General features: G+C 45.5%; 1 protein-coding gene across 2 annotated transcripts in view; it reads left to right on the top strand.

Annotated features, from left to right (window-relative positions):
- Positions 1-23,917, top strand: part of RGS14 (regulator of G protein signaling 14) — a 292,753-nt gene that overhangs the window by 16,255 nt on the left and 252,581 nt on the right. For both annotated transcript variants that reach the window (XM_073566583.1, XM_073566629.1), the window contains exon 2: positions 23,849-23,870. In XM_073566583.1, coding sequence (XP_073422684.1) covers positions 23,849-23,870 — 22 coding nt within the window. The remainder of the gene's footprint in view (positions 1-23,848; positions 23,871-23,917) is intronic.

Here is a 23,917-nt window from a genome sequence, read left to right on the forward strand (position 1 = left end):
CCATGATGAGGCGCATGGGAGGCGTGCGCCCATGCGAGAACTTGAGCCCTAAGATGAGGAGGGACGAAGGTCTCGATGACCGGTTCAGACTCTGACCATTGCGGGGAGCTGGTTTCTGGAGAAACCGCACATACATGGGGACAACCGCAAATGGATTCCTGGTCTGACTCTGTGTTAAGATTGGCACGAGACACCTCCATGGGCTCAGGGGGTATAACCTCTGGCTCAGACAGCTCAGGAGGTACAAAAAATTTATGAGCCGAGACAGTTCTTCGCTTGGAGTGAGCCCGCTCCATACCGCGCTCCGAAAAATGGAGATCGATATGTGATTAGACGGATATTAGCTCCTCCAAGCTGGTGGGGATCTCTCTAGTGGAGAGAGCATCCTTCACGTGCTCTGCTAGACCTCGCCAAAAAACGGGGATAAGAGCTTTGTCGGACCATTCCAACTCGGACGCCAGTGACCGAAAACGGACGGCATACTGGGTAACCGAGAGTGACCCCTGAGTAAGGGCTGCAGAGATGTATCGTGCGTGACCCGGGGACCGAGAAATTCTTGCTTGATGGCTATTAGCAAGTTGGCCGCGGTCCGAATCTCGAGGTCACCACGTTCCCATAAAGGCATGGCCCATTCAAAGGCCTTGCCCGATAGTAGGGAGATAATAAAGGCCACCTTAGCCCGCTCTGTAGGGAACTGTGCAGCCAGCAGCTCCAGGTGTATTGCGCATTGGCTGATGAAACCCCTGCAGGAGGCGCCATCCCCAGAGAATTTTTCGGGCAAAGGTAGGCGGGTAACTGTCGGCACAAGGGAGGACATGGACATACGCCCTACCGCATCTGTGAGTGCCTGAACAGCAGCGTCTCTGGCCTGCGCAGCTGCGAGAGACCTCTCAAGCGTGGCCAAGCGAGCCTCGAGCTGTCGCACACACTGCACTAGTTGCTGCTGGTCTGCCATCTCTAGCCAGACCCTGGCACTAGTATTATGTTAGGAGTGGCGGAAGACACTAAATAAAAAATAAAGTGCCTTCGCCACTCGGGGTCCCCCGTGCGGCGGATGGAAAAACCGCTGCTAGAAGAGGCAGAGCACTATGGCGGTAATGTGCACAGGGTTAAACTGCACCACTGTGCACTGGAGCAAGCTCTGTTATTTGCACAGAGCTGCAGGCATAAACAATACAGAAAACACTGTGTCTGTTCAAGGTCACAGACCCCAGCGATGCAGTCACGGTATGCTTAGTCACAGGAGTAGCCTTAGACGTCAGGACTACTCCGTCTAGACCTACCGTAAAGTAATGTGCGTGGTGTCACAACTGCGAACGCCCAGCAGAACTGCAAACGCAGTGCGGCGTCAACTGTGCCGCAGATATGGCACCGCTAAATCGCAAGCGCGATGCAGGACGCTAGCTGCTGAGATAGATGGAGCATATGCGCGCTGGCGCCAGCGCTGCTACTGGCTGAACCTAAACTCTCACACAATCGTATTATCAGTTTTTGCCCTGCTATTATTCCACGAGATTTTGTCTGGTTTCCTTAGTGTTTGTATTCAGCCAGTCCTGGTTGGGACTGGCTGAATTCCATTTTTGTCTCTGATCAGTTTATCTCTTTGCTCTGTTTTCAGAATATACCTGAGTGCTGATATAGTGATTTTGAAGTCTAGCGACTTCAGGGCCTTTTTCCCTATCAGACGGTTCATTGTTGTGAGTTCATTTTCCCCTTCACTACTGAGGCCCGAGGAACTCCCTCTTCTGGTGAAGAAAGGTAGTGAGCCTGATTGTCAAACACCTGGGGCTGATGATGATGACTGGCTGAGTGGAGTTAATGACTGGATATAAGGCTGCCAACGCCCTTCTGGCCTGCGGGTGATTTCTCTGTGGACTTCTAGGAAACCAGTCTGATTCCTGCTCATCTAAAGCTAAGATTTCTGCTTTTCCTTTTTGCATTAGTGTTTTGTTTTCCTTGCTTTTCTGGATTCTGCCATTCCCTGCTGGGGTGAGCTGAATCTCCTTTTGCCTGTTGCTCTGTCTTCAGAATATTCCTGAGTACTGACATAGCCTTTTTTGAAGCCTAGCGTCTTCAGGGCCTTTTTTACTGTCAGTTGTTGGCTCTTATTTTCATAGGGTTTTTCACGGATTGCAGACAGCAGCCTTCCTGTCCTTTCCTATCTAAGCTAGCTGGGGCCCCATCTTTGCTCAGTCTATCTTTCTGTCTGTGTTTTGTTCTTTCTTCTTGCTTCACCGTCATTATATGTGGGGGGCTGCCTTTTGCTTTGGGGTCTGCTCTGGGGCAGATTAGATTTCCCTTTCTGTCTTTAGGCTATGTAGTCCTCTGGCTGTGATCGAGGGGCCTAGGGCATCGTAGGAGTCCCCCACGGCTACTGCTAGTTGTGTTGATAGGTTCAGGGGTCTGCAATCCGATAGCTGCCAACTTCTCTGGTTTTCTGGACTTAGTTAGCATTTATATTTTTGCCTCCTACGGTGACTCAATCATAACAGAATCACCTGCCATACCGCAGATCCTAGGGTACTCAATTGCAGGAAAGAATTGTATAAAAAAAAAAAAAAAGTGTGTATATTTTTTCCTCTATATCTCTGAGGCCGTAGGGGGAATTTTTTTTTTCTCTCAATGGAGATAAAGCAATTGTCTGATCGTGTGGAGCAGCTCGCTGCGGAAGTGCGGGAAATTTCCGCCTACCTTGCTCATTCACATGCTGCTGAACCAAAGATTCCTACACCTGATGTATTTTTTGGGGATCGGTCTAAATTTTTGAATTTCAAAAATAATTGTAAATTATTTTTTGCATTGAAGCCTAACTCGTCAGGGAGCTCCGCGCAGCAGGTTAAAATTGTCATCTCTTTGCAGCGTGGCGATCCCCAGGATTGGGCGTTTTCTTTGAAACCAGATGATCCTATTCTGACTAATGTGAACGCATTTTTTCAGGCCTTGGGGTTGTTGTATGACGAACCTAATGCCATTGATCAGGCTGAAAAGACCCTGCTGGCATTGAACCAGGGTCGTGATTCTGCAGAATTGTACTGTCAAAAATTCCAAAAGTGGGCAGTACTTACTACCTGGAATGATACTGCCTTGGCTGCTCTCTTTCGGAAGGGGTTGTCAGAAGCCGTAAAAGATACTATGGTGGGATTTCCTGTTCCCTCTGGTCTTGACGATTCTATGTCTTTAGCCAATCAGGTTGATCGGCGTTTGCGCGAACGCAGAGCTGCACGAGAGGTGTTGCAACCACCTGTTGAACAGATGTCTGAACCTATGCAATGTGATAGAGTTTTTTTTTTTTTGCCTTGCACACACGTTTTCTGTTGGTGGTGTTCAACCTAAGTTTCTTCTGGCTATTACTCTGATCTGCTCCCTGTCCACATTTTCCGCAAAGGCTTTTGTGGATTCGGGAGCAGCTCTAAACCTAATGGACTTGGATTTTGCTAAACGTTGTGGATTTCCGATGACACCTCTGCAGACGCCTATCCCTTTGAGGGGGATTGATGCTACTCCTTTGGCTAAAAATAAACCTCAGTTTTGGACCCAGGTGGTAATGCGGGTCGCCCCAGACCATCAAGAAAATTGCAGGTTTTTGGTGTTACATAATCTGCATGATACTATTGTTCTGGGGTTTCCCTGGTTACAAATTCATAATCCAGTTTTGGATTGGAAATCTGTGTCTGTGGTGAGTTGGGGTTGTCGTTGTGCCTTTAGTGAGGCTCCGGTATTTTCCACCTCTCCTCAGTCGCATGATGTTCCTGATTATTTGGCGGACTTTTATGATGTATTTAGTGAGAATGAGTCTGCGTCTCTGCCTCCTCATAGGAGTTATGACTGTGCAATTGAACTGAGCCCGGGGTGTAAATTTCCCAAGGGCCGGCTCTTCAATTTATCTGTACCCGAGCACGAGGCTATGCGATCCTATATTAAGGGGGCGTTGGAGAAAGGTCATATTAGACCATCCTCGTCACCCTTAGGTGCCGTTTTTTTTTTGTAGCCAAAAAGGATGGATCATTAAGACCTTGTATTGATTATCGTGCTCTCAACAAAATTTCTGTTAAATATCAGTATCCGTTACCCCTGATTTCTGATCTATTCTCCATAGTTAAAGGTGCTTGCTGGTTTACCAAGCTTGACCTCAGGGGGGCGTATAATCTTATTCGCATTAAGCATGGGGATGAATGGAATACGGCGTTTAATACTCCGGAGGGACATTTTGAGTACCTGGTGATGCCTTTTGGGCTCACTAATGCCCCTTCTGTCTTCCAGTGCTTCATGAACGATATTTTCCGAGATTTTGTAGATACATTTTTGATTATCTATCTGGATGATATTTTGATCTTCTCCAAGGATTGGGATTCTCATGTGGAACATATTCGGACTGTGTTCCGGATCTTGAGGGATAATTCCCTGTATGTCAAAGGGTCTAAATGCCTTTTTGGAGTACAGAGGATTTCTTTTTTGGGATTTATTTTGTCCCCGTCAACTATTGAAATGGACCCAGCCAAGGTACAGGCCATTTACGATTGGGTTCAGCCCACTTCTTTGAAGGCCCTCCAGAAGTTTTTGGGTTTTGCTAATTTTTATTGGAAATTTATAGCAAAATTTTCTAGTATTGCCAAGCCATTTACTGATTTGACTAAGAAGGGTGCTGATGTGTTAAATTGGTCTCCGGAGGCTGTTTCTTCCTTTCAGGAGCTGATGCGAAGATTCACCTCCGTCCCGGTTTTGCGGCAACCTGATGTCTCACTTCCGTTCCAGGTAGAGGTGGATGCTTCTGAGATTGGTGCAGGAGCTGTTTTGTCCCAAAAGGATCCTGTAACATCTAAAATGAATCCCTGTGCTTTCTTTTCCCGAAAGTTCTCTCCATCTGAACGTAACTATGATGTGGGGAATCGGGAACTGTTAGCCATGAAATGGGCATTTGAGGAGTGAAGACATTGGTTGGAGGGAGCTAAGCATCAAGTCGTGGTCCTCACTGACCACAAGAATTTGATTTACCTAGAGTCGGCTAAGCGCTTGAACCCTAGACAGGCTAGGTGGGCCTTGTTTTTTACACGTTTTGATTTTGTAGTTTCTTTTCTTCCTGGAACTAAGAATGTCAAGGCTGACGCCCTCTCTAGGAGCTTCTTTGCTGATTCTCCTGTGGTGACCAAGCCTGCTACCATCCTAGGCGAAGGGGTAGTTCTTTCTGCCATCTCGCCCGATTTGAGATGTGCTCTGGAAGAGTTCCAGGAGGACAAACCTGAGCGTTGTCCCAGTGGAAAGTTGTATGTTCCTGACCAGTGGAAGAAGAGAGTGATGTCTGAAGTTCATTGCTCTGCTTTGGCTGGTCATCCAGGTATTTTTGGTACTAGAGATCTGGTGAGTCGGTCTTTTTGGTGGCCCTCCTTGTCTCGTGATGTCAGGAATTTTGTGCAGTCCTGTGGGACGTGCTCCCGGTCTAAATCGTGTTCTCGCTCTAGTGGGTTGTTGATGCCTTTGCCTGTCCCCAAGAGGCCATGGACCCATATTTCAATGGATTTCATCTCTGATATGCCTGTCTCCCAAAGGATGACTGTTATTTGGGTGATTTGTGATAGGTTCTCTAAGATGGTTCATCTTGTACCACTCCCTAAGTTGCCGTCTTCCTCTGAATTGGTGCCCCTGTTTTTACAACAGGTGGTCCGCTTGCACGGGATTCCTGAGAACATTGTATCTGACAGAGGAGTCCAGTTTGTGTCTAGATTTTGGAGAACTTTCTGTTCTAAGCTGGGAATTCAGTTGTCCTTCTCCTCTGCTTTTCACCCTCAGACCAATGGGCAGACAGAGAGAACAAACCAGACCTTGGAGTCATATTTGAGATGTTTTATTTCTGCTGATCAGGATGATTGGGTTTCATTTTTGCCCTTGGCCGAATTTGCTTTAAATAATAGAGCTAGTTCTGCCACTTTGATGTCACCTTTTTTTTGTAACTTTGGGTTTCATCCTCGATTTTCTTCAGGGCAGGTGGAGCTCTCTGCTTGCCCAGGTGTTGACACTGTGGTGGAGAGAATGCACCAGATCTGGGACCAAGTGGTGGATAAGTTATCTCTCTCCCAGGAAAAGGCCCAGTGGTTTTCCAACCGACATAGGACCATTGGTCCCCAGTTTAAGGTTGGTGATATGGTGTGGTTATCATCAAAAAATATTGCTATGAAGGTGGCTTCTCCTAAGTTTAAGCCTAGATTTATTGGACCTTACAAGATTTTGGAGATTATTAAGGCTACTTTCACACATCAGGTTTTCGGCGTCAGGCTCGATCCGGCTTCGTGCCGGAATGCCGGATCCGGCAAATGTTTTGTAAAACCTGATGTGCCGGATCCGGTTTTCTGCCGGATCCGTCTTGTTCTTGAGAGACAAAACCGGATCCGTCTCATCCGGTTCATCCGTTTTTCTATCCATTTTTCGACGGATTACGCCGGATCCGGTTTTTAAAATTGACCCTTGTGGCCTTCCGAATGGGATTGGCTACTGGAAAACTATATATAGCATGTTCCTACAGCCCTTCTTTGACAGGTTGTAGAGGAGAAAGTGCAGGTTGGAGAGAAGAGCAAGTTACTGGCGAAGATGGATGTTGTCATTGGAAATATTACCACTAGAAGTTCTGTGACGGTTTCAGTAATGAGGGACAATTTTGCACTATACTTTATGTCACCTCAAGGCAGAGTACACTGGCAGGATGACAGAGTGTGAAAGATTTGTGCCCTAACCAAACTTGTGTACCTTCTGGACCAACAGTATATACCTTTGCCAACCAAAGTTGGCTATCTTGTCATGGTCTTACTATTTTTAGCTTTAGGCCACAGGTGTGTACCTGGTTGTGTTTTATGCAAAGTATTTCACCTTTTAACAAAAGTTGTGTGCATTGTTAGGAAATCACCAACAATAAACACAACTTTTCAGGTGAAATACTTTGCTTCAAACACAACCAGGAACACAACTGTGGCAAAAAGCTAAAATTTACGCACAGTTATATACCTGGTTTTGAATACCTTTTTACCTTTTAAATACCCTGTATTTAACCTTTTTTTTAAACATATTTCGCCGCAGAAAGAAATGACAGACAACCAGTGTAAACAATAATTTAACTTTTATTTAAAATATTTTTTTTTGTGTAAACTGTTTTTAAAGTTAAAAAAACTTTTTTAATAAAGGTTTGAAACCAACCAAATGGGCATTTTTATTACAAAAAAAACATTATAACTCGGTGTAGTGTGGGGTGGAAATACTGCTGGAGGGGCTCCGGGACACTTCGACAATGGGAGTGTGGAGAGAGGACTGGGATCGTGGTGGGGAAGGAACAGTTAGAGGTGATGGTGTGGAAAAAGCTACAGAATGGGTGGACATGCGGGAGGCAGAAGAGGTGGTGGGCGGTGGAGTAGAGGGTTGGGCAGGGACTGTAGGAGCAGATGATGTTGATGGAAAGTTGTATGGGGAAGGAGTTTGGTACGGGGAAGGAGTTTGGTACGGGGCAGGTTGCTGGAAGTGGGGAGATGTCTGGTACTGGGGAGGTTGCTGGTACTGGGAAGGTTGCTGGTACTGGTGAGGTTGCTGGTATGTAATAGGAGGGGGAGGATGGAAAGTGGCTGGAGGGGGTGCAGATGTAATAGGAGGGGGAGGATGGAAAGTGGCTGGAGGGGGTGCAGGTGGAGGAACTACAGTGGTGGGAGGTGGAGGTTGGGAGGTAACCTGCTGTAGAGCACCGTGGCACGAATGCATTACATGCATCTGCTGGGTAGGAGATAGTGTTGCCATGCGCTCCACAACAGACCTGAAAAAGGTGTGGTTTGGCGAAGATCTTGCTTCTGAATGCATGGTTTGCAGAAGTGTCTTCACCTCCAGAATGCTGGAGTTGATCTGCTGAAAGCCTGCGGAGATTTGCTCTGACAAGACTTTTAGACAGTTCTGGAAAGATGCATTCAGATGCAAGAACTCTGGCGCATAACTCTTTTCCTGACCCCTCTGCCGCTGCCGCCCAGTACCCGCAGGTGTACTAGAGGTGGCAGGGGCAGAAGGGTGGGGTAAAGGGAAAGTGATCTCCTCACCAGCAGCTTCATGTAATGTAGGCGGCCACGATGCTCCTGTGCTGGTGGATGGGACAGATGGGTCGAATGTGTGGGAAGGCTGGGAAGGTGCAGATGTACCGGGGCGGTCGAAGTGTCCCTCGGTGCCGGTCTCCTCAGGGATCGCCTCAGAAGGGTCCAATCGTGCAGGCTCCCGAGTGCTGCTCACCGTGCTGTGGAATAAAGAGAAAAAAAAACAATTAAAATACTGACATGGTATGGCCCTGGCTGAAAAAAAAAAGTTACATCTAACATTTTTTTTCTCATGTGGTGTGTAATATTTACCTTCTAGTGACCATTGTTTCCTGGAGGAACGACAGGGCTTGTGCGTACTTGTACTTGCTCCTGCGTCCTCCAGATCCACTCGGGGCCCGCATCTCTTTATTGAACTCCTTCTTGAAATGATCCCTCACAGACCGCCACCGATTCACTATTCTGTTCCCTGAAACGAGAAAGGAGTGGTTAGTATACAACATCAGTGTTTCACAAACTCCAGTCCTCATGGTCCCCAGGGGTCATGTTTTCAGGATTTCCATAGTAAATAGAAATCCTGAACACATGATCCGTGGGGACCACGAGGACTGGAGTTCGGGAAACACTGGTTTACATCAAGCAACCGGTACTGTATATACTTACGCTCTTTAATCTGGGCCCGAACATCGAGGTCCTCCCAGCGGCCCACAAGGAGCGAACAGATTTCCTCCCAGAGTCGTCGGGTAACGATAAGGTCAGCGTGGCGGCGGTCAGCCATATTCCAGAGCGGCTCCCTTTCTCTGGCGAGATCGATGAGGTGGTCCACATCGAGTCCTCCATCCTCACCGTCAGAGTCGGGAGCACGCTGTGAAGGCTGTTAAAGAAAAAGACAAAAATAACATAATTAGCCTCCACAAAAGAAATGAAATAAAAAGTGCAAAAAAACAAAGCAAAAATATTTATACTTACACGCTGGTGACCGCCGCGTTGCTGTCGCCGACGACCCTGGGAGGCACTGCGAGGACCTCTTGGCCGAGCACCAGATTGGGAAGACTAGAGAAGAAAACAAAAAATGTTATGTCTTTGGATGTAGGCATTTGTTTGCTGTGTGTGGTCTGCAGAACATTGTTTTCTATGTGTTGTGTGTAGTGTGATGTTGTGTTTCTGCGTTTGATGCAAAAAACTTACCAATTGTGAGCCCACTCCAAGTGTCTGTCCACCCCTTCCTTCTTCTTCTGGGAGCTCCTCTTCATCTTGTGAATCCTGTTTTGAAATAAAAGGCAATGAATAGACATATATTACAGAGATGATGGATTTTGGAAATAAAAACTTACCGTCAAACGCTGACGATGCGAGGGAGGGCTCCCAGAAGATGATGTGCTGTCTTCCTGGTGGCCACACTCCATGCCTGTGGGTGGTGTTCCAGCTGCTGCCATTGCTGCTGCTGCTGCTGCATCTATTGGGCGGCTGTTGAATAAAGGATAACAAAGGGCCAATGAATATCTTGATATTCAATAGCCCTAGTTTGGAGGAATGGGGGATTTGATAATTACCGTCTCTCATCTGCTGCTGGCCTCCCCTCCTCAGCATGTTCCATTTGCTGCTCCATTTGGGGTGGTGGTGGTGCTGATGGTGCTGCAGTGGTCTCCTGCCTTCTCCTGCTGCGCTTGGTTGCTTTCTTGGGTGGCATGTTGGGTGTGGCTGTGGGTCCCACTGTCTTGCTTTTATATATGTCTTGTGGGCAGAGCTACTGAGCATGCTCAGACCAAAAAAACCGGATCCGGCCACCGGATCCGGCTTTCGCCGGATCAGGCGCATTGCGGAGCTCATAGGCTTTCATTGTGTGAAAAATCCGGACGCGCCGGATCCGGCGTGTCCGGCTTTTTCGCCGGAGACAAAAAACGTTACAGTAGCCGTTTTTTCCAGACGCCGGATCGCGACACATTGCCGGATCCGGCGAAAACCGGATGAAACGCATGGCCATCCGGCGCGATCCGGCGCAAATGCAAGTCAATGGGGGGGAAACCGGATCCGGCATTGCATTTCGCCGGATCCGGTTTCTGTCAAAAGCGCCGGATCGCGCCTGACGGCGAAAACCTGATGTGTGAAAGAGGCCTAATCCGGTCTCTTTTCGTTTGGCTCTTCCTGTCACATTTAAAATCCATAATGTGTTCCATAAATCTTTGTTGAAGAGGTTTGTTGAACCTGTTGTTCCGGGGGTGGCACCTCCAGACCCTGTATTGGTTGAAGGTAACATGGAATATGAGGTAGAGAAAGTACTGGATTCCCGTCTGGCTAGACGGAGACTCCAATATTTGGTTAAGTGGAAGGGTTATAGTCAGGAGGATAATTCCTGGGTCTCTGCCTCTGATATTCATGCCAAAAGATTGGTGCGTGCCTTTCATCGGGCTCACCCTGATTGCCCTGGTGGCGTGGTTGAGGGTTCGGTGACCCCTCCTCAAGGGGGAGGTACTGTTGTGAGTTCATTTTCCCCTTCACTACTGAGGCCCGAGGAACTCCCTCTTCTGGTGAAGAAAGGTAGTGAGCCTGATTGTCAAACACCTGGGGCTGTTGATGATGACTGGCTGAGTGGAGTTAATGACTGGATATAAGGCTGCCGACGCCCTTCTGGCCTGTGGGTGATTTCTCTGTGGACTTCTAGGAAACCAGTCTGATTCCTGCTCATCTAAAGCTAAGATTTCTGCTTTTCCTTTTTGCATTAGTGTTTTGTTTTCCTTGCTTTTCTGGATTCTGCCATTCCCTGCTGGGGTGAGCTGAATCTCCTTTTGCCTGTTGCTCTGTCTTCAGAATATTCCTGAGTACTGACATAGCCTTTTTTGAAGCCTAGCGTCTTCAGGGCCTTTTTTACTGTCAGTTGTTGGCTCTTATTTTCACAGGGTTTTTCACGGATTGCAGACAGCAGCCTTCCTGTCCTTTCCTATCTAAGCTAGCTGGGGCCCCATCTTTGCTCAGTCTATCTTTCTGTCTGTGTTTTGTTCTTTCTTCTTGCTTCACCGTCATTATATGTGGGGGGCTGCCTTTTGCTTTGGGGTCTGCTCTGGCGCAGTTTAGATTTCCCTTTCTGTCTTTAGGCTATGTAGTCCTCCGGCTGTGATCGAGGGGCCTAGGGCATCGTAGGAGCCCCCCACGGCTACTGCTAGTTGTGTTGATAGGTTCAGGGGTCTGCAATCCGATAGCTGCCAACTTCTCTGGTTTTCTGGACTTAGCTAGCATTTCTATTTTTGCCTCCTACGGTGACTCAATCATAACAGTTCATTTTTGGTAGGGTTTTTTGCGGATTGCAGCCAGCATCTTTTCTGTCCTGTCCTATCTAGTTAGTTGGGCCCCATTGTTTGCTCAGCCTGTCTTTCTGTCTTTGTTTGTGTTTTCATCTGTTTTTCACCGACAATACATGTTGGGGGCTGTCTATTGCTTTGGGGTCTGCTCTGGGGCAGTTTAGATTTCTCCTTTCCTTCTTTAGGCTTATGTAGTTCTCCGGCTGTGACGAGGGGTCTAGGGCACCGTAGGAACCCCCCACGGCTACTGTTAGTTGTGGTGTATAGGATCAGGGGTCTGCAATCCGATAGCTACAAACCTCTCCGGTTTTCTCGACTTAGCTTGTATTTTTGTTTTCTCCTCCTCCGGTGACTCATTCATAACAGAGGACTTAGCCTCTGGAGAGAGTTGCCGCAAGGCACTCTCCTCTGCAATCTCCTCTACCGCAGATGAAACGCAGGAGACTGCAGAATGCAAGGGTCTAGATTTCATCATAGGAGAAGAAGAAATCACACTCCTAACGCTTCCTCTGCCTGCGTGTGTAATCATATACTCCTTCCTCCCTCTCCCTCAAGAATGTGCTGGGGTGTCAGAATACAATCTTTTGTCTGAAACGTGCTCTTTTGTCTAAGATAGAGTTGATCTAGGATCTAAATATTAGGGCATATCTTGACCCCAGTTGGTGTTATAAGTATGAAAGTTACATATTTAGAAGGTGCTCCATTAGCGCTACCCACCCCTTTAGTTTTCTAGACTCCAGCTTCAGTGGAATCCAAGAAATGGATTCCTACTTAACCGGTCCATACAGGTACTTTGTGTTTGGGCTCAAATTAATGCCAGGCTCATGCTCAAAAGGATGGCGGTTCCGTCGTTGCTCTACGAGATTCCTTCCACGAGATATGATACTTATGAGTTTTCAGTACGTGTTAGCCCCTCTGAGAAAAGAGGAGTTCTTCCATAACTCAGCCCCCTCAGTGATGTCATGACCAGGGGGTATAAGATGGTGGGAGCTCATTTTTCAGGCTCTGTGATGCACTGTGATGTATCGCCCCTCCCCCGCACCGCATGGTCTGCTATGAAATGACTTAAGCAACTGTGTTTTTTCTCCTTTTAATCCCTGTTATTTTGTAATCATTTGTACATATTTCAATTATCTCCCTTTATAACATCTTTTTATACATTTTGTAAATGCTGCCTACCTTTTGGAGAAAAATCTATAAATTAAAATCTATAAAATTACTAGCTTTGCTTCACCTTGCTATATAACGTACGTTAACATCCTCTGAGGCTAAATTTGCTACTGATTGGGTTGGCTCCTGACCCATTATTAATCATAGGAATAGAAGCTGGTGACGGCGCCGTGTCCTGCGCTTGTTGGGCAAAGCTGGCAGTGATGGAACGGGTTTTATAAGCGTATTGCTTGGCTGCAGCTGGGAGAAGTTATATTTTCCTCGCTGCAGCGTGCCTAATAGCCAGTACACATCCAGTCGGCCCATCTGGCGGCTGATTACCCTAGGTGCAGTTCCCTAACAGACCTGAGGGTAAGGGGGGAGCCAGAGAGGCGCAAGTTTCAAAACAGGAACTGGAGAGGGGTCATAAAATAGCATCCCTGATGAACTGGGGGCAAGCAAACACCCCGGTTCATGACTTATTGGTGGCAGCAGTGGGATAACCAAATATATCCCCCCTGCAATTCGTGACAATCTCCATGTATTTTTGAATTATTTAAATAAATAATTTCAAAAACGGTGTGAGGTCTCCCCCATTTTTGACAACCAGCCAAGCTAAAGCTGACAGCTTGTTGCTGGTATTCTCAGGCTGGAAAGGGGCCATGGATATTGGCCCCTATCCAAAAAATAGCAATCCACAGCCACTCCAGAAAAAGTGCTTGTATTAGATGCCAATTCTGGCACTTTGCCTGCCTCTTCCCACTTGCCCTGTGGTGATGGCAAGTGGGGCTCATATTTGTGGGGTTGATGTTTCCTTTGTATTGTCCAATGACATCAAGCCCATGGCTTGATAACAGAGAGGCCTCTACTGTATAAGAAGCCTAACCATTACTAATTATTTAGTTACATTGCAAATGAATCATAGAATCGTAGAGTTGGAAGGGACCTCCTGGGCCATCTGGTCCAACCCCCTGCTCAAAGCAGGATTCGCTAAATCATCCCAGTCAGATGTCTGTCCAGCCTCTGTTTGAAGACTTCCATTGAAGGAGAACTCACCACTTCTCGTGGCAGCTTGTTCCACTCATTGATCACTCTAACTGTCAAAAAGTTTTTTCTAATATCTAATCTGTGTCTCCTCCCATTCAGTTTCATCCCATTGCTTCTAGTCTTTCCTTGTGCAAATGAGAATAAAGTTGATCCTTCTACAATGTGACAGCCCTTTAGATATTTGTAGACAGCTATTAAGTCTCCTCTCAGCCTTCTCTTTTGCAAACTAAACAATCCCAAATCCTGCAACCTTTCCTCATAAGACAGGGTTTGCACACCGGTCACCATTCTGGTCGCTCTTTTCTGAACTTGCTCCAGTTTGTTGATGTCTTTTTTAAAATGTGGTGCCCAAAACTGGACACAATATTCCAGATGAGGTCTGACCAAAGAGGAGTAGAGGGAAATAATGACTTCACGTGATCTAGACTGTATGCTTCTGTTAATACATCCTAGAATTGCATTTGCCTTTTTTGCTGCTGCATCACACTGTTGACTCATATTCAGTCTGTGATCTATTAGTATACCCAAGTCTTTTTCACATGTGCTGTTGCTTAGCCCTATTCCTCCCATTCTGTATATGCTTTTTTCATTTTTATTGCCCAGATGTAGTACTTTGCATTTTTCCCTGTTAAAAACCATTCTGTTAGTTGCTGCCCACTTCTCCAGTTTATTTATATCTTTTTGAATCCTCTCTCTCTCTTCTCTAGTATTAGCTATCCCTCCTAGCTTTGTGTCATCAGCAAATTTAATCAGTTTACCCTCAATTCCTTCATCTAAATCATTGATAAAGATGTTGAACAATACAGGGCCCAGGACAGAGCCCTGTGGTACCCCACTTGAGACATTCTTCCAACTGGATGTGCAGCCATTTACGACCACTCTTTGGGTCCGATCACTAAGCCAGTTATGAATCCACCTAACAGTTGCCTTGTCCATTCCATACTTAGTCATTTTTTCAATAAGGATTGTATGAGATACTTTGTCAAATGCTTTGCTGAAGTCAAGATATACTATATCTACAGCATTTCCTTGATCCACCCAATCACTGATTCCATCATAGAAGGAAATTAAGTTAGTCTGACATGACTTATTAGTTACAAACCCATGCTGACTCTGTTTAATCACTTCATTCTTATCCAGGTACTGACATACATGTTGTTTAATAATTTGTTCAAAGATCTTTCCTGGTATAGAAGTCAGACTCACCCGCCTATAGTTGCCTGGGTCCACCTTCTTCCCCTTTTTGAAGATAGGAACAACATTTGCTCTTCTCCAGTCTTCTGGGACTTCTGTTCTCCAAGAACACACACCCAGGTTAAAGTCCTTTAATTGAAAGAATGACACAGACTTCTTTAATTAATCTAATTTAAACTATACTCAAGTCATCACCCATTCCACTGTATCCATCGTCTCTTATAATAAAACAAAAATAAAAACCAACAATATCCATCACTTGTCCGTTTTTATGTGGGTTTCTTGTATCAGGAGGAGGCACCCAATTGAAACGAAAGGCAAATAAAGTTGAATACTGGCTGGGTGTTGCTGGTATAGTTGTCAAGCTATTCAAAAGTATGGACACGTCCTGTGGAATCCACGCCTGGTTCATTTTAAGGAATGTTAGGTTCCTCACGTTGGATGTGGAAAGGCAGAGGCCTCTATCTGTGATCACACCCGTGCTGTGCTTAACACACGTTTCGACATCACAATTGCTCATGGCAGGGCAGTACCTCCAAGGCATAAAGGGCAAGCTAAAGCCAAGTGACCAATTGAGACACCCAGAAGTTAAATGAGGCAGACCCATCTGTTAGTATGTGGAGATGTGTGGACAGGTACTCTTCCACCATGTTGTTGTAATGCTGACTCCTGCTAATACAGACCCCACTATTAAATGGTGGTGCTGTATGTTTTGGCCATGCTAACCTTGACTTCTGAGGTGCTAGTGGTAGCCCAGCTACCTTGTCAAATTCCTCCCCGCCTCTGCCTAGTTTTCCCACTGAGCCACCACTTTCAAGTGGTAAAGCCACCAGTAGTTTCTCTACCAGCATCTGCTTGTATTCATGCATTTGGCGCTCTCACACCAGTGACGGAAGTAATGATGGTACTTTGTCCTCATAGCGATGATCCAGCAGGGTGGCCACCCAGTAATCTGCACTGGTAACAATATGGGTGGTCGTTGTGCAGGCACAGCAGCATGCATTTGTTTATGTGTGCCAGGCTACCAAGAGGCAATGACAAGCTGTCCTTGGTGGGATATGCATGGTCTCAGTCCTCTATATCCCCCCCCAGCTGTGCTCCAATGATGCCCTTGAGCTGATCTGAGTGTTATAAATGTGCCCCTGCTTTATACTGTGTAATGGCTGTGTCTCAACATGTGTGAACATGGCCTGATCATACCACATCTCCTGGACAGGGGTGGACACATAAGGGTAAACAGACATTACTGCACGGGTTCACAGCTGATTCTTTCTATGAGGTAAAACATTGCTAAAAACAGTGAAGTGTTTTGCCTGCCAACAAGAATCAGCTGATGTCATGATCCAGCGTGGATTTGACAGTTTAAATGGATAAGTGAACTTTTTTTCCTTTGGCTGTGTGCCAAAGTGTGATGTGATTGCCCCCGGTGGCCATTAGAAGTGGAGGTGAGTGGTATCGCACCTTAGTTTTAGGGTTAATGTGCACGCAATTACAAATCAGGTGTTAGGCTCTATAAAAGGGAGCCAGGTGGGTTCAATGACGGTTGGTGATATTGTGTGTCATTTTGCAAGTAAGCCTGGGGGAGGAAGGAGCTGAACATGAGTCCTGCGCAGCCCAGCCAGAGGAGATGAGTGGCAGCTAGGTGGTCTGCAAGAAGGGCTGGCATGGCATGGTGGAGTTACAGCTTATGGTGTCAGCAGGAGGTGCTTGCATGGCTTGGTGGAGTGACGACTAGGGAGAGAATTGCTCTCAACATGCGGGACTTGGTTGCTGAGAGCTGGACTCAAGCATGCTGGACGTTTTGGCAGAAGCTGAACTCATCTTTGGGACTCTGTTACTGGACAGCTGCAATTGGTGGTGGACTCTGCTCCAAGGCTGCACTATGGTGAAGGATCCAGTTATGGTGATGGATCCGGGTGGAGGAGAAGATGCACACAGGTGGTGGGCTCTGTTGCTAGGAGCGTATGCAACAGAGCAAAGCTAAGTGGTGTTTCCCCTGTTTTGTCATCTTTCCTCATGTGTGTTTTAGTGCAGTGGTGGGATTAGTTTCCGCACCGACCAATTCCCTAGTGAGGGTTTAGGTCAGGACGAGCTAGGGTTTTTAGGCTCCTGTTGCACGCCCGGTGCGGAACTGGCATAGGGAACGTTAGGAGTGCAGGGACACTGGCTCAGGGGAGCTCAGGAGGTCTCCACTTCCCTATTCCCTATCGCAGGGCCCACCATTGCTAATGTTTCCCAGGATTCCCTTATTATTTAAATTCGCCCCACTGGAGGCGGTGTATCCAGGGTCATGTGCGTCACATGGGTTCGCCTTGCGGTACTCGCTGCGTCCAGACACACGTGACTGTGACAGCTGTGATCACCTCCTGTAAGGTCTGAATACTCTCTTATGCTTCCTCCCCTGCCCAGGAGATGTGGTATAATCAGATCATGCTCCTGTACAGTCAGGCACAGCCATTACACAGTACATAGAAGGAGAACACACATCAAATTGTGGAAGTAATTTTAATTCAAAATCTATTAATTAAAATTTACTTTTTACGTGAACAAAAACCTTTAATTATTTGAATACTAACAGCTATTCCACCTAACTCTTAGATACATGTGCACACTGGTCTAGAATGATCTTGCTTGTAGACCCTTTCCCCTGCTGTCACCCCTCACCTAACTAAAATATTTAACCTCTCTCTCTCTTCTGGTATCTTTCCCTCCTCATTTAAGCATGCCGTCATACACCACTACTTAAAAAACCATCCCTCGACCAAAACTGTGCCGCTAACTATAGACCTGATTCTAATCTTCCCTTCAGCTCTAAACTCCTGGAACACCTGGTCCACTCCCATCTTATCCGCTATCTCTCAGAAAACTCTCTTCTCGACCCTCTCCAATCCGGTTTCCGCTCTCTACACTCTACTGAAACTGCCCTCACTAAAGTCTCTAATGATCTACTAACAGCTAAATCAAATGGTCATTACTCCATGCTAATTCTCTTGGATCTCTATGCAGCATTCGACACTGTGGATCATCAGCTCCTCCTCACTATGCTCCATTCCATTGGCCTCAAGGACACCGTTCTCTCCTGGTTCTCCTCCTATCTCTCTGACCGCTCGTTTACTGTATCTTTTGCTGGCTCCTCCTCCTCTCATCTTCCCCTTACTGTTGGGGTTCCTCAAGGATCAGTCCTAGGCCCCCTACTCTTCTCTTTGTATACTGTCCCTATTGGTCAAACAATCAGTAGATTTGGTTTCCAGTACCATCTCTATGCTGACGACACCCAATTATACGCTTCTTCTCCTGACATCACGCCAGCCTTTCTAGAAAACACCGGCAATTGTCTAAACACTGTGTCTAACATCATGTCCTCACTATATCTGAAACTGAACCTGTCAAAGACTGAACTCCTTGTGTTTCCTCCCGCTACTAATGTACCTATATCCGACATTGCCATTTCCGTGTGTGGTTCTACTATTACTCCCCAGCAACATGCCCGCTGTCTTGGGGGTCATACTTGACTCTGAGCTTTCCTTTGTCCCCCACATCCGATCACTGGCTCGCTCTTGTTATCTGCACCTCAAAAACATTTCTAGAATTCAACCTTTTCTTACTTTTGATTCTGCAAAAACTCTGACTGTTTCTCTTATTCTTTCTCTTCTCGACTATTGTAACTCCCTTCTAATAGGTCTCCCTCTTACCAAACTCTCCCCCCTCCAATCTGTCTTGAATGCAGCTGCCAGGATAATATTCCTCGCCAATCGTTACACCGATGCCTCTACCTTGTGCCAGTCATTACACTGGCTACCCATCCACTCCAGAATCCAGTACAAACTTATTACCCTCACCCACAAAGCTCTTCATTGCTCAGCACCACCCTACATCTCCTCCCTTGTTTCAGTATACCATCCTACTCGCGCCCTCCGTTCTGCTGATGACCTGAGGTTAGCATCCTCAATAATCAGAACCTCCCACTCCCGTCTTCAAGACTATACACATGCTGCGCCAATTCTTTGGAATGCACTTCCCAGGTCAATACGATTAGTCCCCAATCCCCACAATTTTAAGCGTGCCCTGAAAACGCATTTATTCAGACTGGCCTACCGCCTCAACACATTAACCTAATCTATCCCTATGTGGCACAGCCAAAGTTTTTAACCATAACTAGGTTCCCCGCATCATGTTCCCACATGTTTTATGCATCCATTAGCCCTCTGCATCCGTACTGTTACACACTTAACATTATGGCTGGTCCATACAATCAGGGCAACTGTTACCACCCACCTTTCGTGTCTCCCCTTTTTTCCTCATAGAGTGTAAGCTTGCGAGCAGGGCCCTCATTCCTCTTGGTATCTGTTATGATCTATGTGATTATTGTTATGCTGTAATGTATATTGTCTGTACAAGTCCCCTCTGAAATGTAAAGTGCTGCGGAATATGTCAGCGCTATAGAAATAAAATTTATTTATTATTATTATTATCTCCATTAAGGAGAGGGAAAAGTGCTTCTGGGCTGGTTGTGGCTAAGCTCCCATGGTAACAAAAGAAGTGACACTTACAAATAATAAAGTTGACAAAGTTGACTGGTCCTGTCTTTCATCAAATGTGTATGGGCACCTACAGAATGGCCCTATAACTGTATCCCTAAGTATAACTGGATTATCTCCACAAAAGAGGTGCCCTGTGCGGAGCAACTTTAGTGAGTCTCATGTATGGGATGTATCAAGGACGAGGAAAGAGAATAGTGGGGATAAGTATTGAAAAGAGAAAAGATGAACGCAGATGATAGTGAAGGATCCACATAGGATTATTAGACACCAGATGAATCCTGCTATCTCCTCAGGACAGTTTTGGTGGAAAAAGTTTTCTGTTTGCTTGTTGAGAAGATTGATTTAGGGTAATGACAGACAGTGATTGGATCACTGTTCTGGCCATCAGGAGGAGAACTAGGTTCAGATAGTAACAGGCAGCGATTAGGCCAATGTTTTGAACTATGAGGCTGCTGTTACATGGGTGAAGCTATTTGTCTGCCTCAGTAACAGTGGGTCAATGGGTTAAGATCCACTGTAAAAGTATAAGAATGCGTACTGGGTATAAGGGCTTTGTCAGCCTACCTGTTCTTCAGTGGTAGCTGCCTGCTCTCTATTCCTCACATAATATTACAATATTTAAAATCTGTTTTGGGAAAGTCTTCTTTGTTAAAAGGTGGGTAAGTCATTTGCATGGTGCGAGGGGATAGTCAATGGTCAAACTGCTGGTCAATTTGAGGTTTTGGCTAAACCTTTTAGTTATTAATTTTCTAGGCTCCTTTAGATGCCACAAGTAAGTGGCTAATCATTTATTATGGTCAATGGACCTCTCCGCCAACATTATTTACAGTGAGCAACATTACCAATAGTAAATGTCATAAAGCAGTATCAAAACAAACAACAACAAAGAAAAGATATTAGATACATAAAAGGGACAAAAGAACTAGTAATAAATATACTGTATACTTGGAACACAAAGTCACACGGCTTTTTATATCACACAATATTACACAGAATAATGTTTATTTTCACTGGTTGCACAGTAGGGAAAAAAAATCCCTACCCTCGTCCATTCACTAAGCAGAACAGACCTTGTCTACTCAGATGTGGCTGAGCTAGTCTCTGCTCAGTCACACAAAACAGCTATCATCCATAGCAAACAGTAAACTTTCAGTTTGGTGCCCACAACCAATGCCCTCTTTTCTCAGGAAGATTCTGGTTTGTCTCTCTCCAATACAACCCACTCTACTCAGCTTCCCCAGCTGACTGACTACAGTGAACACATAGATTGGTTCTCTTCATACAGTCCTGCTCATCGTTATTGGTATCCATGAAGGTTAAGTATATAATGTGGAATATCTCCTGAAAAAATGAATCAAGTGGAATAATTTTTTTTGTATACAGCACTCGTGTTAAATAGAAAAGAGCAAATGATAAACAAGAGTTTACAACAAAAAACAATGGAAGGAAAAAAAGGGGAAAACCTAAAGCTTGCTGGGACACTGGTATTGGCATCCTTTACATCAAATTAGTATGGAAACACATTTTGACTCGATTGTGGTAAACCACAAATGAGAATCACCTGTAATTAGTTGTAGGTGGCCATGTGACATGAATTAGCCTATGAATGATGACTTCAGTGTTTTAAAAAGCCACATGATAGACCTTGTTCCTTTGTCACAATGGTGTAGACAAAGGAGCTGTCTGAGGACATCAGAGCTGCTATTATTAGCAAACAAAAGACTTCCAAAGGGTACAAAACCATCTGCAAAGACCTTGGTATCGCAATTTCAACAGTGAGCAATGTTATTAAGAAGTTTGCCAAGCATGGAGCCATCAAGAACCTCCCTGGATGTGGGGGAAAGAGCAAAATTGACCAGAGATGTCTTCGAAAGTTGGTGCAAATGGTGGAAAAAACACCATGTCAAACATCCAAAGACCTGAAGGCCAACCTGGGGTCATGGTTTCAACAAGTACCATATGCTGCACACTAAACCAAGCACAGCTTTATGGGCAAAGGCCAAGGAAGTATCCATTGCTGAAGAAAAGACATAAAAAGGAAAAACTAATCGTTGCCAAAGAGTACCTTGACAAACCACAATTTTTCTGGGAAAATGTTCCGTTGACAGATGAAAGAAAAATAGAGCTTTTTGGCAACACAAAGCGACAGTTTGTTACAGACAGCACAATGAAGCTTATAAGGAAAAGAACACCCTACCAACAGTTAAGCATGATGGAGGATCCATAATGCTGTGGGGTTACTTTGCTGCATCTGGTAGTGGAGGCCTTGACCGTATCACAAAAATCATGAAATCAGAGAATTATGAAAAGATTTTAGAGCGAAATATCCTACCCAGTGTAAGAAAACTCGGTTTGAGTCGAAGATCATGGTCCTCCAGCAAGACAATGACCCAATGCACACATTGAAAAGTACACAGGAATGGTTGAAAAAGAAAAAAATAGAATGTATTAAAATGACCAGCAATGAGTCTTGACCTCATTTCCATTGAAAATCGTTGGGGTGAGCTGAAATCTGCCATTGGGAATAAGAACCCTGTAAATATTCAAAATTTGAACAAACTGCAAAGGAAGAGTGGAAGAAAATAATGGCGAGCAGGACTGTAGCTATCCAGGTGCACCAAATCAGGACCTGCACTGCTAGGACTTAACCCTTAGCCTACCTGACTTTCCTACACCCTCCCCTTCCCCAGAGATCCTATTACAGTGATCAAAATAAAAAATTAGCAAATCAAATCCCCCTTTGCCACCCCCAAGATAAAAATATATATATTTTTTCCATTCTTTGCAGTTAGTTTTGGGTTTGGAGTTAGGTTGTGGTTGGGGTTGTGTTAGAGTTAGGGATGGGGTTAGGGTATCACAGGTGTGTCAGGTGTGACAGACATTCTGGATCCGGCTGTAGAAGGTTATTGTGCTTTGCTCTACAAGCACCTTCTTGGTCTTTGCATCTTTGTTGTGGAGTGATATCCTTCTCCCTCTAGGACCTAGCAGTGACCTCAACCTTTGGCTGCTGATGGACACACCCTTGCTGGATGTTTAAATATCTTTAGTGTCTTCAGTAAAGCACTGGTGATAGCTCTATTTTGCTCTGTCCCATTGGCTAGCAGTCAACTAGTGTCTCCTTGAAGTTCTCTTGGAGCATTGTTGATGTGATCTCTTTTGTGACTTCGCAAGCTAAGTGTATTCCCTCATTGGTTTACCTGTTTCATCTTTAGTTGTAGTGTGGGCTGACTAGCACACACATCATTCCCCCTATCCAGGGCCTATCACAACGGGCAGTCAGGGATTAGACTCCTGCTTGGTGATAGGTGCAGAACCTATTTAGGGACATTACGGGAGTCAGGGTGTTGTCGGATATGCCTAGGAGCCTCCACTCCATCCTTTCCTAGTTTTGGGCTTCCCCACCCTCTTCCCATTGTGTACATAGTTGCTCTTTCATCCAGCGTGACTTTATCACCAGCCCTACACATTTATAAAGAAATTTAAAAAAACCTGACACTTGTTTTTTAGTGTTTTTCTTTTCTTTTTCCGAGTTCATGTATCCCGTTTCTGTGCTGACAGAACAGCTGCAGAAGTTGTCGCTGAAAGTGACTGACCTTCGATCTGAGGTTCAGCATCAATGGCAGTGACTGCAGACTATTACTGTGGAGCCCTCTGTGGGCAGGCCGGTCCAGCTTGAACCCAAATTTGCCATCCAGGACTGGTTTTCTGGAGGTAGCGACAAATTTTTTGCATTCAAAGAAGCTTATAAATTGTATTTTATCTCCATCCTTACTCCTCTGGAGATGAGGAGCAATGATTGGGAATTGTGATTTCACTGTTGCAAGGGGATCCTCAATCCTGGACTTTTTCTTTGCCAGAAGGTTCTCTTTTTCTCCAGTCAGTAGAGGGTTTTTCAGCCCTTATCTATGATGATCATGACAGAATTTCCTTGGCTGAATCCAGGCTGCTTTGCCATCAGCAGGGGATTTGTTCATTGGAGACTTATAGCTTTGAATTCCGCAGGTGGGCAACCTATACCAAATGGAATGACATGGCTCTTAGAAGCCAATTTTGTCAAGGCCTTCCAGAAGATGCTTTGGCAGTGTATGAAACCCCAGAGCCTTTGGAGGCTGCCAAATCATTAGCTATAAGTTTGGACATACACCTGCGGGATAGGTGGGTAAGACCACCCTCTCCTGAACCCTCTTTCCAGAAAAGACCCTCTTTATTACCAAAAAGGCCATTGCAAAATTTGGGGGAGATTCACAAGGTGTGGACTGCTGCTGGAATCACTGCTTCAAGAACCACTACACACAGACGTATCCAGGTCATGGTCATGGTCATGAAGGACAATGTTTTGTTTGTTTTTATTTCAAAGCACAGTCACTCAATCCTGGACCATCATGACATACATGCTTAGTTTCAGCCAACCCAAATCAATCATTTGCGTAAAAACTAAAAATGATTACCTTCTGAAGCAGTCCTTGTGGTTGACTTTAAACTGGGTATGGTCAGCTAATTATCTTGGTAGCATAAGTGATTACATGATTATTGCAAGTGCAATAGTAATAACAAATGTATTTTTCCCTTGCAGGTGATGGCCGTATCTGATGGAGGTGAGTCACCTGAAAAAAAGCAATAGGGAAATATGTTTTACGCCTTT

The sequence above is a fragment of the Dendrobates tinctorius genome, unplaced genomic scaffold (genome assembly GCF_039654945.1).
Source record: "Dendrobates tinctorius isolate UK_male_01 unplaced genomic scaffold, ASM3965494v1 ptg000001l, whole genome shotgun sequence".
Lineage (NCBI taxonomy): Eukaryota > Metazoa > Chordata > Amphibia > Anura > Dendrobatidae > Dendrobates > Dendrobates tinctorius.